Genomic DNA, 17,502 nt, shown 5'->3' on the forward strand with positions numbered 1-17,502 from the left:
AAAAAAAAAAAAAAAAAAAAAAAAAAAAATCATTATCACAGATTACAAAGGGCTAAAGCAAGAATAGACGAATGAATGACTCTCTTTAGCCTGGAAAGCGGATACTCTCAATAGTATTAATGTTGTAATACAAGCTCATTCAAGCGTTTTACATTTCTTTTTTTATGTTCTTTTAAATGTGATATCTTAGCATATAGTAAAGATCATGTACTATGAGTATCAGACAGAAATTTCGGAAATTTCTCCACAAAGCCAGATAAGTTTTCCTCTCCAGTGAGAAACAGGCTATAATAAGTTCTTAAAAATTCTTATCTTCTCTGCCATGGCAGAAGAGGGAGAGGTTGGGGGCTGGGGAAAATCCAGGGACGTTCTACACAGGAGGTACTCTGGGGTTCCATCCAGGAGGGTGTCAGATAACCCAGATCACTCTACTTAGGCTTTTGGCAAAAAACAGCCCTCACCCTCCATCTACTAGTCATCTTCTCTGCCTCTCCTCCTCACTTCAGGGCCTTCTGAGCTCTATCTTTTGTAAGATCAATCATCAGGAAAGGGAGAAAAAAGAGCTAGGATGGAACAAAAGTAAAATGTTTAGCAACTTTGACACAGGGGCTCGGCACCTCTACCTGAGCCGCAGGGGTCCTGGCTGGAGCAGGGCCAGGTGGCCCTCGTCTACTGGTAATGCATGTGCTCCCAGGTGCAGAAGAGGGTGAGAGAGACCCGCAACTTTCAGGGCTGAGGCACACAGACATTCTGATGTCTGATGCCCAAAGGTTGTGCTGGCATGGAGCAACCTTGGGAGCGTGCAGGATGAACAGGGGGATCTGGGCTGGCTGCTGCTTTGTGTCTCAGGTCTTGGAGTCCCATGAGAAGATGGTGGGTGTGAGGTGGCCAGCCCCGATGGCCCTTGCCATGACAGCTACATTGGTTCTCAATTCAAGTGTCTTCAGAAAGTGAAGATGTAACCTACTTTTTGCAACCTTAACTCCTAACAAGTCCAAAAAAACGAAGAAGAAAAGAAAAGCATCCCCTCCTCCACCAGCCAATGTTGAGATGAAGCCCTCACCTCTCTGCCCCAAAGAGGCTTCCTCTTTCAAGGGTGTGTGTGAAGAAGACGTTAGCCCCTGGCCTTGGAGTAAACTCTAGATAAGAACAGTCTTTCCCCACACCCCAAGGCTTCTTTGTGCCTCCGAGCCCAGCAGAGGACGAATACTGAGGTTTCTATGGTGCTGGATACAGCACAGGGTGGTGTGACCTGAAGAAAAGAAAGTGGGAGGAGGGGGTCCTGGAGTTCAATGCCTGGTGTAGTGTGGGGCAGGCTCCAGACTGAGCAAGGAAAGGCCTTGGATCCCAGTGTCACAGCAGAGGCCAGACGCTCCTCCTTGTGTCAAGGCAAATAGATCAAAGGAACTGAGATGGGTTTCCCACATACAACCACCAGGAAGGCAAAGGCAGGGAAGGGTACAGGCCGAAAACAACGAGGTGCCCAAGGTAAGGGGCAGGCCCTCGCCAGCCTGGGATACTGTCTCCTACTCCCAACCCTTGGGCCCAACAGAGGAACCAGTTGAAAAGGAGGGCCCAACACATTTCCATCAGCAAGCAACAGGACCACAAACTCCTCCATGTTGCCTAGCTCCCGCTGAGAGTGGACACGCAGTCATACCCACACCCAACACGCATCCTGGTCTGTGCGGGGCAGTCCATCATCATCCTCCCTAGCTTCTGACGACAGCTGACTAAGGTAGGTACTCTTATCCCCATTTTACAGATGAGAAAGCCAAAGCACAGAGAGATTAATTTCTCCAGGATCACATAGCTACCAAGAGGCAGAGCCATGATATTTACAGTTTGATTCCAGACTCTGTGGTCTCAACCACCATGCCAGGCATGGGGAAGAGAGAGAAAGAGCATGCCTGGGACATCTGGGTACATTTGTTAGATCCTGCCCTCAGTCCACCCCAGGTCTGTCTTTTGCCCCCCAAGGCTTGGGTTCAGCATGACTTCAGCTGTGGGCTGTTAGTGCTGGGAGGTCAGAGAGGGAAGGGAATGAACATTTATTGAGCAACTCCTGTGTGCCAGGTCAAACATGAGGTTGTTGCACTCATGGATGTAACAGTCCTGAAAAGAAAGATATTGTGGACCAACCTGGCCAACATGGTGAAACCCCGTCTCTACTAAAAACAAAAAAAAATTAGCTGGGTGTGGTGGTGTGTGCCTATAATTCCAGCTACTCGGGAGGCTGAGGCAGAAGAATTGCTTGAACCCTGGAAGTGGAGGTTGCAGTGAGCTCAGGTCTCCCAGCTGCACTCCAGCCTGGGCGACAGAGTGAGACTTGGTCAAGAAAGAAAGAAAGAAAGAGAGAAAGAAAGAAAGAAAGAAAGAAAGAAAGAAAGAAGGAAGGAAGGAAGGAAGGAAGGAAGGAAGGAAGGAAGGAAGGAAGGAAGGAAGGAAGGAAAGAGATATTGTGGTCCTCTGTTCACAGATGAGGTAACGGAGGTTCAGAGAGTTTAGGAAGCTGTGAACCAAAGTCTAGATTGGAGGCAGGTTGGTTTGACTTGAGAGCCTGTCCTTTCTTGCGACTCCCAGACAGCTAGCACAGCTTGGGCAAAGGCTTTCCTCCAAGGCTTCTGTTGTTCAGCTCTTACAATGTCTGCAGCCCCTGTGCCTGGTGTGAAGGGGCATGAGTTGGGATGGGTGGGGAGGGGGAAGCTAAGTGCCCTGAAAGGGGACCTAAGTTCTTGCAGTGGTGGGAGGGCAGGCTCCCAGGTGGGTCTAAAATCCAGGCTTTCATTCGTTTCCACAGACCCTTTTTGAGCACCGTCACTTCTCTGTACAGTGGCCCAGGCTCAAACAACCCTGTGCTCTGCAGGTGCTGGATCTCTGAGGGGTGAAGCCAGAGCTGCGGTCCTTCTGAGGCCCCAGCCTCCCCAGATGGCGAGTGGAATGGGCTGCTGGCCGCAAGAGTTGGCAAGCGCATTCCAGACCCTATAAAAAGACAAACGCCCTGGCTGCCAGAGGCTTAGGCTCCAGCCTCGTGGAGGACACTGCGGCAACTTGAACCCCAGGAATGCGACAGGGGCCTGGTGGAGCCGGCTGATGCCTGAGGGGTGGGCAGCTGCCCTACAGTCCAGGAGGGGCCAAAGGGGCGCCATCTTGCCGAGCCTGTCGGGCCCTGCCCTGCCCTGCCCTCAAGGACAGCAGGCACCATCTACTTAAGCAAAATCTAAATTATCCGGAACTTGGAAATAAAGCAAAGAAAGGATGCCATATCTTTGTAATATCATGTTGGAGCATTTTATAATAGGCCTGGCCAAGGATTATTTAATTATCCAGGTCAGGGTTTCTCAACCTCAGCCCTAATGATATTTTGGTCTGGATACTTCTTTGCTGGTGGGAGGGGGGCCTGTCCTGCGCATTGCAGGGCCCCTGCCTCTACCCCACTAGAAGCTAGTAGGGCACATCTCTGCCCCTGCCCCTCCCCTTCACAATTCCAGTTGTTGCCAAATATCCTCTGGGGCAGAACTACTTCCCCTCCCCAATCCCTTGAAAACCACTGACTAGGAGGGAATGTAACTTTGTTTAGCCCTCACTCTTCTGTCCTCTAGAGATGCAAATGAATTCTGCCTGATAGGAAGATAATCTCAATGGTTAGAGTTTTATTGCCCTGTAGGACATTAACCAGCTTGGTATCTAACCTAGCAATCCTATTCCATCATTCTTTCTCCAGTATCATAACTTCTGCTCCTCCAACTCCCTTTAACCCAGCTTCACACGCCTGCCTGTTCTCTTTTGAGTTGAACTAATCTTTGATATGTGTTCCTTCGATATTTTACTTACAGTTGTGTTTTCACTTTTTGAACATCATACTTTGACGTAGGACTGCTTTGAGGGTGAAATGAGATAACGTAGCAAAAGCAATCAGTTTCTCATGTCTGCCCAACAATTAGTAAGTCTGATGATTGTTTTTGCTTTTCCACATTGGTCCCCTCAGCCTGGCCCAGGCTGGAGTGGTAACCCTGCCCAATAAAGGATGTAGGCCTGCCCATAGAGCCACCTGGGCATGCGCAGTGATCTAACCTCTCTGCGCCGCAGTTTACTCCTCTGTACAAATGAGAAAAATAAAAGTACCTGCCTCATGGGCATTCAGTGTGATAACACATATGAGGCATTAGAACAGTGACTGACAATATGTAAGTAATTGACAAATATTGAATGTCATTTTTGCTGCTACTGCTGCTGATTTGCTGGAGGACTGGGGAGGGTTGACCAGGAAAGCCACTAAGAAAAGTTAGAGGTTTCAAGGAGAGAAGACACAGAGTTAAAGAGAAATCAGGGACAGACGATGGGCGGGGTGAAGAGGAGTTCTTTACCTGAAATAATCTTTTGGCATAACTGTTGGGAGTTAGACCCTTTGAATCTAGAACAGCCTGGGGGTCTCTGTGACTACAGGCATTTTGGCTGGTGAGCCTGCTCTGTGGGACCTGCATGATCAAAGTTCCTTCTGTTGATAGACAAAGCACTAAAACTGAGAAGGTCTTCACTCATCCAGTTACTTCTCTTAAGTATACAATATCATCCCCATTTTATAAAGGAGGAAACTGAGGGAACAGAAAGGTTATATAACTTGTCGAAGATCACACAGCTAGTACATGAGTGGGCCTGGGCTCAAAAGCAGGTTCTAGCTCCAGAACCCATTTTTATAAACACCATGCCATAATGGGCTGATTTCAGAGCCCGGTGCCACTGTAACATCTCACGGTTGGCCAGGACCTCAGCATCCTGGATGCCCCTCTTGCCACCCTCTGACCTGCTGCATATTCATTCCCAGGACTCCTTGCTCTCTCTGGACCTCAGTTTCCTCTTCTGTTCAGGGAGGATCCTGGGCTTTCCCACTGACACAGAGCAGGCAGAGTCAGAGGGGCACCCTTAGCCCCAGGAAACCCGGGCCCCAAGTCTATTACCCTCAGCCAACGCTGGCAGAAGGGATATGGAGGGACACTGCCAAGGGAGCCCATTCCCACAGACAGCAGTCATATCCCCGACCCTGCTCACACACAAGGCAACTGAGGGGAGCCTTTCTTACCCACAACCATCCCTGCCCCTGCCCCACCCAGCCAGTCTGGCATGTGCCAAAGTGAGGAAACCTCTGTCGTAAAATGCTTGGACCTACAAATCCAGTTGCCAGTCAGTGGACACAGGCACCTGTATCTCCACACATCTGAAGTTGAACTGACCACCTTCCTCTTCCCCACCCCCACCTGCAGTCTTGGTAAGTGATACTGCCATCTGCTCTGTTCCCTTCTGAACCCCAAGTGTCATCCTCCCCCTTCCCCACACCTCCATCTCCACATCCAGTCCTCACCATGGATTCCATCTGGCAGGTCTTTCTTAAGGCCACCTCACAGCCATCTTTACCATCACTAGTGCCTTGGCCCAGCCTCCCCTGTTGCCTGCTTGGATGACTTCCCTGGGCTCCCTGCCCCCTTCCCTGCTTTCCATCCCACCCATGTCACCCCAATCCATGCTCCACATGGGGCCTGATTTTTCTAAATCCCCACTTGACCTCTCCGTCTCTTGCCTCCAGCCCTTTGCCCATGTGGCTTCCTCTGCCCAGAGTCCCCTCTCCCTCTTGGCCTTCTACAATACGCTCCTTCACAGCCAGACTACATAATGGGGAGCCCAGTATAAGGGAAAATATGGGCCCCCATGTTCAAACAGTAGAAAATAAGTGCTGATGAAGGTACTAAATATAAAGTTTTTCCTTTTTTTCCAGCCCCTTTCTCAACCTACTGTGGTGTCTTTTGATTGCTGTTCGGTGTTGTGTGGGGCAAGTGCAGACTGTCACAAGCACCTCCTCCTAGTCTTCCCTCTCCACCCTCACTATCCCACAGCCCAACATCCTGTGCCTTGGCCAGAGGTGGAGGTGTGGAGCTAGCCATCTACCCTTCACTCAGACCCACCACCTCAACCCATAGTGGACATCCGGCACCCAAGGGTGATGCAATCTCTGCTTCCTTGGAGACAATAATGGGGGAGGGTCTTGGAGGCTCAACCTCATAGGGTCGTTTACTGAATGGACTGCATCACTGTCAGCCCAGGGTAGAGACAACCAGAGCCATGTCCTTCCCTGAGACACGGCCCTTCCCATTCTCCCATTCGGGCCTCTGCCAAGTGGCCCAGGACTCCAGAGGGCAAAACATCAAGCTGAGAGCCTCTCCCTAGAGGCAAGGAGATGGCAGAAGTCAGGACCTCGTGTGAACCAAGACTCCAAGCTTGAGGTGCATGTACCATTGTCCCAATGGACTTCACTTACAAATCATAAATTCAAAGATAAAATTAATTAAAATTTCAATATGTTGACCACAGAGCATTCAGCCCCAAATGTGGGGCCCTTCTGAGTGGGGGTCCTCTGGGACTGCATAGGTTGTACACGTGTGAGCTGTCCCTATCCTCAGCCTTCAGGTCTCAGGTTAAACATCCCATCCTTTGGGAGGCCTTCCTGATCTCAAGACTAGCTTAGGTTCTCTGCCAATATGCTACCAAAATGTCCCCAAACCTTGAACCTTTCCCATTTCATTTTAATTACTTGTTTAATTGGTTTTATCATACTTACTTGTTTAATCCATGTAATGAAGCTCTGTGAAGATGGGAACTGTGTCTATCTGGTTCACAGTGATATCCCCAGTATGTGCCAGGGATATGATAGGCACTAAAGAAACATTCATTAAATGAATGAGAAAGTTCATGAATAGTTAATCCTTAGGCCTCCTTTCTTGAAAGCTATGGGTTATTCTGGATGACTGGAAAGACCCCAACCCTTCTCAGATACCTACAAAGCAGTCAATAGGGTAAGAGAGAGACAGTACCTGCTGCCCCTTTCTACTCTGACTCCTCTCATCTCCCTCTTGTTGGGTTTTGTGGACATGAACAGTGAGGAGCCCTGAGCTCGAAGCTGGCTGAGCGACTTTGGGTATCACCGACTTTCTCTGGGCTTCATAATTAAGTGGTCAGATTAGGAGTCCTCCCTGAATATTCATTTCCCATAGAGCTCTGACATGGCAAGTGGCATTTTCTGCTTTGGAAACATTTTTTATTAGGTTTCTGACTTCCAGGGAACTCATAATCCTGTCTCTATGAACTCTAGGCCTAACCCAAGGTTTTGCAACTCCAGCCCACAAACTAAAGAAAAACACACACAGGACTACATGAAACAGTTAAGGTAGCCATTTTGTTTCAAGATGGAGGATGCTATAACCTCTAAGATGTAATTTTTTTTTTTTTTTTTTTTTTTTTTTTGAGACAGGGTCTCACTCTGTCACTTGAGCTGGAGTGCATGATCCTGGCTCACTGCAGCCTCGACCTCCCGGGCTCAAGCAATCTTCCCACTTCAGCCTCCCAAGTAGATGGGACTACAGGTATGCACCACCAGGCCAGGCTAATTTAATTTTTGTAGAGACGGGAGTCTCTCTACGTTGCACAGGCTGGTCTCGAACTCCTGGATGCAAGCGATCTTCACGTCTCGGCCTCCCAAAGTGCTGAGATTACAGGTGTGAGTCACTGCACCCAGCAGAGGTGTAATTTAATATCCTCCAAGGTGGGGCAGAGTTTTTTGCAAAAGTAGTCAATGTCGTAAGGAACTGAGGCCCACAAATATGAAATCGTGAAGGGTGGGGTAGATCCAGAGCTCTCCCTGCATTCAGAAACATGGAGACTAAGCCTATGGTGTAGAATGCCCAGACTTTAAAAAATGCCTTCCTTGACAGCAAAGGTGGCATTGCCCTGCCAACATTTAATCCCACTCTCCTTCCACACTCGGGAGCTCAGAGTGTTTTCTCCTCATAGCAAGCACACATTTAGAATCCCAGCTTCCCATCAGCTCAAGATAGATTCCCATGGAAACCAGCATAAGGGAAAGGCAGAGATGTGTCAGGCCCTGGACACATGCTAATATACCTCCTCCCTCCCAGGCCCTGCAGTTTCAGTGCAGGAAAAAAAAAAAAGCCCTGTTGAAAAAGGTGGTTCCATTGTCCTGTCCCCTAGGGAGCCTGAGGCCACTGTTTCTAAGAGGGCTTTCCCTAGAAGTCTTTCTGCTGTCACCCACCACCTTGGCAACACAGCCTGTACAAGAGCAGGTTCTGGCCAGGCATGGTGACTCACGCCTATAATCACAGCACTTTGGGAGGCCGCGGCGGGCGGATCACCTGAGGTCAGGAGTTCGAGGCCAGCCTGGCCAACAAGGCAAAACCCAATCTCTACTAAAAATACAAAAATCATCTGGGCGTGGTGGCAGGCGCCTGTAATCCCAGCTACTTGGGAGGCTGAGGCAGGAGAATCACTTGAACCCAAGAGGCAGAGGTTGCAGTGAGCCAAGATTGCACAGCCTGGGCAACAGAGTGAGACTCTGTCTCAAAAAAAAAAAAAAATTGCAGGTTCTAAAGTCAGAGAGACCAAGCTGGAGGCCCTAACACAAGACTTAGATGTGGGGTGACCCTGGACAATGTACCTAAACTCTCTGAATATCAGTCTCCTTGTCTTTTAAATGGGTCTAATAATGTTACTTACCCCACAGGAGTAGTTATGGGGATTAAATAATACAATAATGTAAAATATTTAGCACAAATCCTGGCGTTTAATAAGTACTTACTAAATGCTAACCATTTTTATTATACATTAGCTATTGGGTAAGTAAGTCCCTGAACCTCTCTAGGCCTCAATTTCCTCATCCATAAAACAGAATGAGGTGGGGAGGAGGTAGGACAGCCTAATTTTTGAATATCCCTTCCAGCCCCGGCATTTTATGATTCCAGGTATGTGTTACTGATGAAGGGGTGAAGAGAAAGTGGTATTGTAGAACTCTAAAACATGTTCTTGCTTCAGATTCCTGGATAAAACTCTTCCATGAAGGCAAACTTAGTGGACACAAGTTTCTTATGAATTACATCTGGGGAAGGGAAATTAGCATTCAACCTCCGTGGTTCACTAGCTGACCTTATGAAGCCTCAGTTTCCACATCTATCAAATGGAACCACTTTATGAGGTGGTTGTGAAGATTAAATGAGTTTACTCTCATCAGGTATTAGCACAGTGCCCGGCACCAATGAGTGTGTGCTCAGTGCTGGCTGACAATATCACAGAATCTAGAATAAGCAGTTGACCCTAGAAACCTGTTGAGCCACTCAGCCAGCCCTGCAGGTGTGTGGGGATGCAGGGAGTTAAACCACCAGCACCGTCCCCCAGAACAGAGTCCACCAAGGGGGCCTCCCCAAGCCTGGGGCTGCAGGCCAGCAGGAAGGGGCATGGAAGGGCCAATCTTACCAGGCCGAGGTTCAGAGAGTTGTTGTCATCTTCTGGCATGGGCAGGTACACAGCCAAGGCCACACAGTTGGCGAAGATGGTGAGCAAGATGATCGTCTCGAAGGGCCTGGAGCCAGGGTTAAGGAGAACCCTTGGGCCACAGGGGCATGGGACTTACAGGGTTAAGGGGAAGAGGGTGCTGAGGGTCAGTTTGGACTGTGACTCTGATGCCAGGCTGGTGGACAGGCTGTTGGACACTCACCCACGCTGCTCCTTCTCTGAGCCCCTGCAGGATACAGTGAGGACCAGGTTCCTGCCTTGACAACTGGCTCCCTTTCTCAGGAACAAGTCGCTTTCACATAGACTCCTTGGAATGGTAAAGGTCTGGTCCCTGGCTGAGGGCTACTCAGCTTTAAGGCCTGGGGGTCTTCACACTGCTCCACTCTCAGTGCCTGTCCACGCCCTTGCCTCCTCCCAGGAAGCCATGACTTTCCTAGATTCTGGCCAATCCACAGAGGCTCACCCAGAGAAATGGCACGGGAGGGTAAGGGTTGATGCGGGGTAAGGTTGAGAACTCACTGAGCAGGACTGGGAATGAGGGATGGAGAGATGAACGCTGAATTTCCAGAGCCATGGGTGCATGCTGGTGTGCTCGTGCTCACGCCCGTCACACCTCACCCCTCCCAGACACACCCACCCTGCCACAGCCATTTCTAGAGGGTACCCCAGGTCCATGGCTTTCTTGACTTTCTGACCCATTAGGCAGCAAGTGTGGAAAGAGCTAGAGAAAGCAAGGGAGGAAGCGAGGCAGTTGTTTGGGGGCGGATGGGTAGGCATATTATGTAGATGGGCTTGACAGAAAAATCCCATTCTCTTCCCAGTAACCTCCAGTGTTTGAGAAAAGAGGAGGGCCACAGGGGCAGGGGGCTACGAGAGGGGAAGGTGCAGAGGAGCAGAGGATGGAGGAGAGGGAGAACCCACGGAGTAAAGCTGTTTGCAGAAGACAGGCAAGGAGGGAGGGCCTAGGAGGGTTTGATGTGGGTGATTCACCGACTGGCTGAGGGCAGTTGAGGGGAACAGGGCTGACCCTGACCCCAAGCTATCTCTATTTGCCTCATGTTTCTCTTGTCCTTCTAGTTATCCTTCATTCTCCTTCCTTCTAGGGAACAGTTGGTAGGAGCCCAGCCTTCCAGAACCCTTCAGAAATATTTCAAATATGCCCGACCCTCGCTCTCAGAACCCACTTGACACAGCCCTCCCCTTCTCTCTGTCACTCCTTCCTCCCTTCCCCAGATAACCCAGATATTTTCAGCATTCTTCCCCCCAGAGCAAATGCAAACATAGCATAAGATTCGAAGTCCCTGTCCCCAGGGTGACACATCTGAGCTAGAACAACCAGGCTTGCTTGGCCTGTGTCTTGGAGCCACTCAGACCAGGCATCTTTCAGACCCATTTCTCCCCTTGGCTCTGTCCTCAGCTGGGACCTGCCCCCAGAGGGGTCATTCCCCACCCAACCCAAACAAGGGAGAGTTTTCTCAAAGAGGCCATCGAACCTTTTGTTGGTTCCTATCCTATTCCAAAATGAGGCTGGTGCTTCAAAAACCTAGTGGCACCCCATGATAATGTGGATTTGGGCACACCTGGGAACAGTCCCCATGAAGCAGACCCCACCCATAGGTGGTCAGTAGGCATCTCTGGTTGTCACCCAGGACTTGGGTGGCCCACTCAGGCCCAGGAAGCCCCACCAAGTCCTCCTCCTCCTCTTCTTGTTCCTCCTCCCCCCTCCTCCTTCTCTCCCTCCTCTTCCTCCTCCTCCTCTCCTGCACAGCTGAGGGTTCCTTCCCCCAGCCTCACTCAATTCTGTGAGTTCACCCCACGTCTAAGTCCCAGGCCTCCCTGGCCCTCCTATAGGAAGTGTGTGCTCTGTGATCACCCCTGAATCCCTCCCCCATGATGCATGCTCCCCCCATGGCCCGGGCCCTGAAGGATACTTCCATTCTACAATACTGATGCAGGCCTTCCTCAGGGGGTTCTCCAGGGTCAGGCAGAACAAGGCCCGGGGTGGCCTTGGCAGAATCTCAGGAACCGGCTTCTTGGGCTGTTTCTTCCTCAGGCCTTCATCCTGGGGTGAGGACGGCTCCATGGCTTCCCTGGGAATCTGGCTTTCTCCTGCTCCCCCACCCCAGTGCCCTCTCTTCCCTGCGTCCCCAATGCCCCCCGCCTTGAGGACTGGGCTGGCTGAGGCTGTCGGCTGAGCCTGCCCTGCTGAGCCAGCCGGGGGGCGGGGGCAGGAGTGGGGGCAGGAGGATTACTCTCCCCACTCTCAGCAAGTAAAATTAGCCTCCACTCGGCTCCCCACTGCCGGGCCTGAGCTCCCGAGGCCAGGCAGCTGTCATTCCATCCAGTCCAGCCGGTGACTTCCCAATCTGTCCCCTGAGGAGGGTGGGGGATGGGGAGAAGAACTTACACACAGGCCTGGGATGGGGCAGGGGCAGTGGGAGAGGGAGACAGGATGGAAGGTTTCAAGCCTGGGGCAACAGAGATCATGAAGGGGTAGCGTTGGATATGGAACCTCAAACGGCAGAGTGGCCCCCTCATGTCAAAATTAGGTTTCCCCTCCTCAGCCCCATGACATTGTCTGGAGAAGGCACTGGGCAGCCTAAGTCAGGACAGCTCCACAGCACCCCCTGCCCATCTCAGTATTTGCACCATCAGCCAAGACTCCCCAAACATACCCTCAACCCACCCCCCAAGCAATCCCATGTCAGGGAAACAGTAAACCCCTCTCCAGTGGGCTGGAAGACTCCCAGAACATCCCGAGTGTACACACCTCTGGCATAGCACCTGCCTCACTGTGGAGCATCTGCTGTGTATCTTTCTTTCTCACCTCCTCCCACCCCCTACAGGTGTAAAGGTTGTGTGCTTTATCTCTGGGACTCTGTCCCCTTCTCTGCACAGTCCCTACATATACTATGCTCCCTGTAAATGATCACTGAGGCCAGGCGTGGTGGCTCATGCCTGTAATCCCAACACTTTGGGAGGCTGAGGTGGGCGAATGGCTTGAGCTCAGGAGTTCAAGACCAGCCGGGGCAAGTGGTGAAACTCTGTCTCTACAAAAAATACAAAAATTAGCAGGGTGTGGTGGTGTGTGTTTGTAGTCCCAGCTACTAAGGAGGCCAAGGTGAGAGGATCAGTTGAGTCTGGGAGGTTGAGGCTGCAATGAGCCAAGATCGGGCCACTGCACTCCAGCCTAGGTGACAGAATGAGACAGAGTGAGACCTTGTCTCAAAAAGAAAAGTTCATTGAGGCCAGCCGTGGTGGCGCATGCCTGTAATCCCAGCACTTTGGGAAGCCAAGGTGGGCAGATTACTTGAGGTCAGGAATTCCAGACCAGCATGGCCAACATGGTGAAACCTGAACTCTACTAAAAATACCAAAAATTAGTGGATGTGGTGGTGTGCACCTGTAATCCCAGCTACTCTGGAGGCCAAGGCAGGAGAATTGCTCAAACCCAGGAGGCAGAGGTTGCAGTGAGCAGGNCAGGAAGGGGCATGGAAGGGCCAATCTTACCAGGCCGAGGTTCAGAGAGTTGTTGTCATCTTCTGGCATGGGCAGGTACACAGCCAAGGCCACACAGTTGGCGAAGATGGTGAGCAAGATGATCGTCTCGAAGGGCCTGGAGCCAGGGTTAAGGAGAACCCTTGGGCCACAGGGGCATGGGACTTACAGGGTTAAGGGGAAGAGGGTGCTGAGGGTCAGTTTGGACTGTGACTCTGATGCCAGGCTGGTGGACAGGCTGTTGGACACTCACCCACGCTGCTCCTTCTCTGAGCCCCTGCAGGATACAGTGAGGACCAGGTTCCTGCCTTGACAACTGGCTCCCTTTCTCAGGAACAAGTCGCTTTCACATAGACTCCTTGGAATGGTAAAGGTCTGGTCCCTGGCTGAGGGCTACTCAGCTTTAAGGCCTGGGGTCTTCACACTGCTCCACTCTCAGTGCCTGTCCACGCCCTTGCCTCCTCCCAGGAAGCCATGACTTTCCTAGATTCTGGCCAATCCACAGAGGCTCACCCAGAGAAATGGCACGGGAGGGTAAGGGTTGATGCGGGGTAAGGTTGAGAACTCACTGAGCAGGACTGGGAATGAGGGATGGAGAGATGAACGCTGAATTTCCAGAGCCATGGGTGCATGCTGGTGTGCTCGTGCTCACGCCCGTCACACCTCACCCCTCCCAGACACACCCACCCTGCCACAGCCATTTCTAGAGGGTACCCCAGGTCCATGGCTTTCTTGACTTTCTGACCCATTAGGCAGCAAGTGTGGAAAGAGCTAGAGAAAGCAAGGGAGGAAGCGAGGCAGTTGTTTGGGGCGGATGGGTAGGCATATTATGTAGATGGGCTTGACAGAAAATCCCATTCTCTTCCCAGTAACCTCCAGTGTTTGAGAAAAGAGGAGGGCCACAGGGGCAGGGGCTACGAGAGGGGAAGGTGCAGAGGAGCAGAGGATGGAGGAGAGGGAGAACCCACGGAGTAAAGCTGTTTGCAGAAGACAGGCAAGGAGGGAGGGCCTAGGAGGGTTTGATGTGGGTGATTCACCGACTGGCTGAGGGCAGTTGAGGGGAACAGGGCTGACCCTGACCCCAAGCTATCTCTATTTGCCTCATGTTTCTCTTGTCCTTCTAGTTATCCTTCATTCTCCTTCCTTCTAGGGAACAGTTGGTAGGAGCCCAGCCTTCCAGAACCCTTCAGAAATATTTCAAATATGCCCGACCCTCGCTCTCAGAACCCACTTGACACAGCCCTCCCCTTCTCTCTGTCACTCCTTCCTCCCTTCCCCAGATAACCCAGATATTTTCAGCATTCTTCCCCCCAGAGCAAATGCAAACATAGCATAAGATTCGAAGTCCCTGTCCCCAGGGTGACACATCTGAGCTAGAACAACCAGGCTTGCTTGGCCTGTGTCTTGGAGCCACTCAGACCAGGCATCTTTCAGACCCATTTCTCCCCTTGGCTCTGTCCTCAGCTGGGACCTGCCCCAGAGGGGTCATTCCCCACCCAACCCAAACAAGGGAGAGTTTTCTCAAAGAGGCCATCGAACCTTTTGTTGGTTCCTATCCTATTCCAAAATGAGGCTGGTGCTTCAAAACCTAGTGGCACCCCATGATAATGTGGATTTGGGCACACCTGGGAACAGTCCCCATGAAGCAGACCCCACCCATAGGTGGTCAGTAGGCATCTCTGGTTGTCACCCAGGACTTGGGTGGCCCACTCAGGCCCAGGAAGCCCCACCAAGTCCTCCTCCTCCTCTTCTTGTTCCTCCTCCCCCCTCCTCCTTCTCTCCCTCCTCTTCCTCCTCCTCCTCTCCTGCACAGCTGAGGGTTCCTTCCCCAGCCTCACTCAATTCTGTGAGTTCACCCCACGTCTAAGTCCCAGGCCTCCCTGGCCCTCCTATAGGAAGTGTGTGCTCTGTGATCACCCCTGAATCCCTCCCCATGATGCATGCTCCCCCCATGGCCCGGGCCCTGAAGGATACTTCCATTCTACAATACTGATGCAGGCCTTCCTCAGGGGTTCTCCAGGGTCAGGCAGAACAAGGCCCGGGGTGGCCTTGGCAGAATCTCAGGAACCGGCTTCTTGGGCTGTTTCTTCCTCAGGCCTTCATCCTGGGGTGAGGACGGCTCCATGGCTTCCCTGGGAATCTGGCTTTCTCCTGCTCCCCACCCCAGTGCCCTCTCTTCCCTGCGTCCCCAATGCCCCCCGCCTTGAGGACTGGGCTGGCTGAGGCTGTCGGCTGAGCCTGCCCTGCTGAGCCAGCCGGGGGGCGGGGCAGGAGTGGGGCAGGAGGATTACTCTCCCCACTCTCAGCAAGTAAAATTAGCCTCCACTCGGCTCCCCACTGCCGGGCCTGAGCTCCCGAGGCCAGGCAGCTGTCATTCCATCCAGTCCAGCCGGTGACTTCCCAATCTGTCCCCTGAGGAGGGTGGGGATGGGGAGAAGAACTTACACACAGGCCTGGGATGGGGCAGGGGCAGTGGGAGAGGGAGACAGGATGGAAGGTTTCAAGCCTGGGGCAACAGAGATCATGAAGGGGTAGCGTTGGATATGGAACCTCAAACGGCAGAGTGGCCCCTCATGTCAAAATTAGGTTTCCCCTCCTCAGCCCCATGACATTGTCTGGAGAAGGCACTGGGCAGCCTAAGTCAGGACAGCTCCACAGCACCCCTGCCCATCTCAGTATTTGCACCATCAGCCAAGACTCCCCAAACATACCCTCAACCCACCCCCCAAGCAATCCCATGTCAGGGAAACAGTAAACCCCTCTCCAGTGGGCTGGAAGACTCCCAGAACATCCCGAGTGTACACACCTCTGGCATAGCACCTGCCTCACTGTGGAGCATCTGCTGTGTATCTTTCTTTCTCACCTCCTCCCACCCCTACAGGTGTAAAGGTTGTGTGCTTTATCTCTGGGACTCTGTCCCCTTCTCTGCACAGTCCCTACATATACTATGCTCCCTGTAAATGATCACTGAGGCCAGGCGTGGTGGCTCATGCCTGTAATCCCAACACTTTGGGAGGCTGAGGTGGGCGAATGGCTTGAGCTCAGGAGTTCAAGACCAGCCGGGGCAAGTGGTGAAACTCTGTCTCTACAAAAAATACAAAATTAGCAGGGTGTGGTGGTGTGTGTTTGTAGTCCCAGCTACTAAGGAGGCCAAGGTGAGAGGATCAGTTGAGTCTGGGAGGTTGAGGCTGCAATGAGCCAAGATCGGGCCACTGCACTCCAGCCTAGGTGACAGAATGAGACAGAGTGAGACCTTGTCTCAAAAGAAAAGTTCATTGAGGCCAGCCGTGGTGGCGCATGCCTGTAATCCCAGCACTTTGGGAAGCCAAGGTGGGCAGATTACTTGAGGTCAGGAATTCCAGACCAGCATGGCCAACATGGTGAAACCTGAACTCTACTAAAATACCAAAATTAGTGGATGTGGTGGTGTGCACCTGTAATCCCAGCTACTCTGGAGGCCAAGGCAGGAGAATTGCTCAAACCCAGGAGGCAGAGGTTGCAGTGAGCAGGCATCGAATCACTGCACTCCAGCCTGGACAACAGAGCAAAACCTGTCTCAAAAATAAAATAAAATAAAATAAAAAAATTCATTGAATGCCTGAGCTAACACTGAACCTTAAATGCGCTAACAGCAAATCCCACATACCCTTCCAGCAAGTACTCTGGACTAGGAGTGGGAATGAGAAAGGGGCACCAGGAAGGGTGAGGGTAGACAATGATCTAGGAGTGAGAAAATTCAACAATCCTTTTATTTAGCTCTTTGGTGCCAACACAGTGCCTATGTACCCATATGCACACCCCCCTACCCCAAGGCTTACGGTCTGAGGGAAAAAAACCACAGTCCCCACCCAACCTGGGACAAAACTAGACGACCTCGTTGGGGGGCGTGGAGGGAGTGATCGCCCCCCACCAAGAAAGCTAGAGAACGCCACCAGGGCACACAGGTCGCCTCTGCTGAGTCTGTGGGTTCGGTCCGGGCTGAACGCCGGCAGCAGCCTGGCCTCCCATCCCTTCCTCTGGGTTCCTTTCTCAAGGGGCAAGCCTGCTCCCAAAGAAGTCGCTAGTATTTGAGGCCATCTGGTGGAGAGCAGGGGCATGGTAACCGAGGGATCAAAGCCGGGCTTGCCTCCCGGGAACTCGCAGAGACTGGGCTGCGCCTGCGGCGAGGAAGGACGAAGCAGAGCCACCTGAGGCCGAGCGAGAGCCAGACCCAGGGATGATCGTCCTGGAGTGCCCCTCTGCGCCCCGGAGGGGACGCAGGACGCCCAGAGCAGTCCCAGGCCCTGCCCCTCGCTGCACCCACGGAGCTCCTCAGGTCTCTATTGCGCGCCTCGCACCCGTTGCCCTGCACTTCCTCCCCAAGTTGATGGAGGAGGGAGGGTGTCGCAGACACGGGAGCGCCGCGGACCTCCTGCAGTCACCAGCCTGCGGCTCATCGCCGGTGACCCAGCAGCCTCCCGCTGCTCCCGAAAGTGGGACGGGGCCGACGGATCATCCCCCAAGCCAGGGGCGGCCACAGGCCCGATCAATGGCAGGATTCCTCCGATTCCAAGAAAGGCGAGGGGGAGAAGCAGGAGGACTCGGATGACTCCGGTACCAGGGAGGAGGGCGCCCGGGCCTCGCCGTCGCCAGGGCGGTCGGGTCGGGGGGCGG

General features: G+C 52.4%; 2 protein-coding genes across 4 annotated transcripts in view; both read right to left on the reverse strand.

Moving 5' to 3' along the window:
- The window catches only part of CACNA1S (calcium voltage-gated channel subunit alpha1 S), a 78,211-nt gene extending 63,357 nt beyond the window's left edge, over nucleotides 1-14,854 (reverse strand). For 2 of the 3 annotated variants that reach the window (XM_017896513.1, XM_017896512.1), the window contains exons 1-2: nucleotides 11,283-11,598; nucleotides 9,313-9,418 (exon numbers count right to left, since the gene is read on the reverse strand). In XM_017896513.1, coding sequence (XP_017752002.1) covers nucleotides 9,313-9,418; nucleotides 11,283-11,434 — 258 coding nt within the window. In that variant the 5' untranslated portion in view covers nucleotides 11,435-11,598. Of the gene's footprint in view, nucleotides 1-9,312; nucleotides 9,419-11,282; nucleotides 11,599-12,861; nucleotides 12,968-14,823 lie in introns of those variants that run through there. The other variant, XM_017896514.1, reaches the window with a different exon arrangement.
- A 1,732-nt stretch (nucleotides 14,855-16,586) lies between these two features.
- Nucleotides 16,587-17,502, reverse strand: part of ASCL5 (achaete-scute family bHLH transcription factor 5) — a 1,933-nt gene continuing 1,017 nt past the window's right edge. Inside the window, exon 2 of the mRNA XM_017896515.1 lies at nucleotides 16,587-17,502. This exon is cut by the window's right edge and continues 5 nt beyond it. Coding sequence (XP_017752004.1) covers nucleotides 17,375-17,502 — 128 coding nt within the window. The 3' untranslated portion in view covers nucleotides 16,587-17,374.

Source organism: Rhinopithecus bieti, unplaced genomic scaffold (assembly GCF_001698545.2).
Source record: "Rhinopithecus bieti isolate Rb0 unplaced genomic scaffold, ASM169854v2 scaffold_24392, whole genome shotgun sequence".
NCBI lineage: Eukaryota > Metazoa > Chordata > Mammalia > Primates > Cercopithecidae > Rhinopithecus > Rhinopithecus bieti.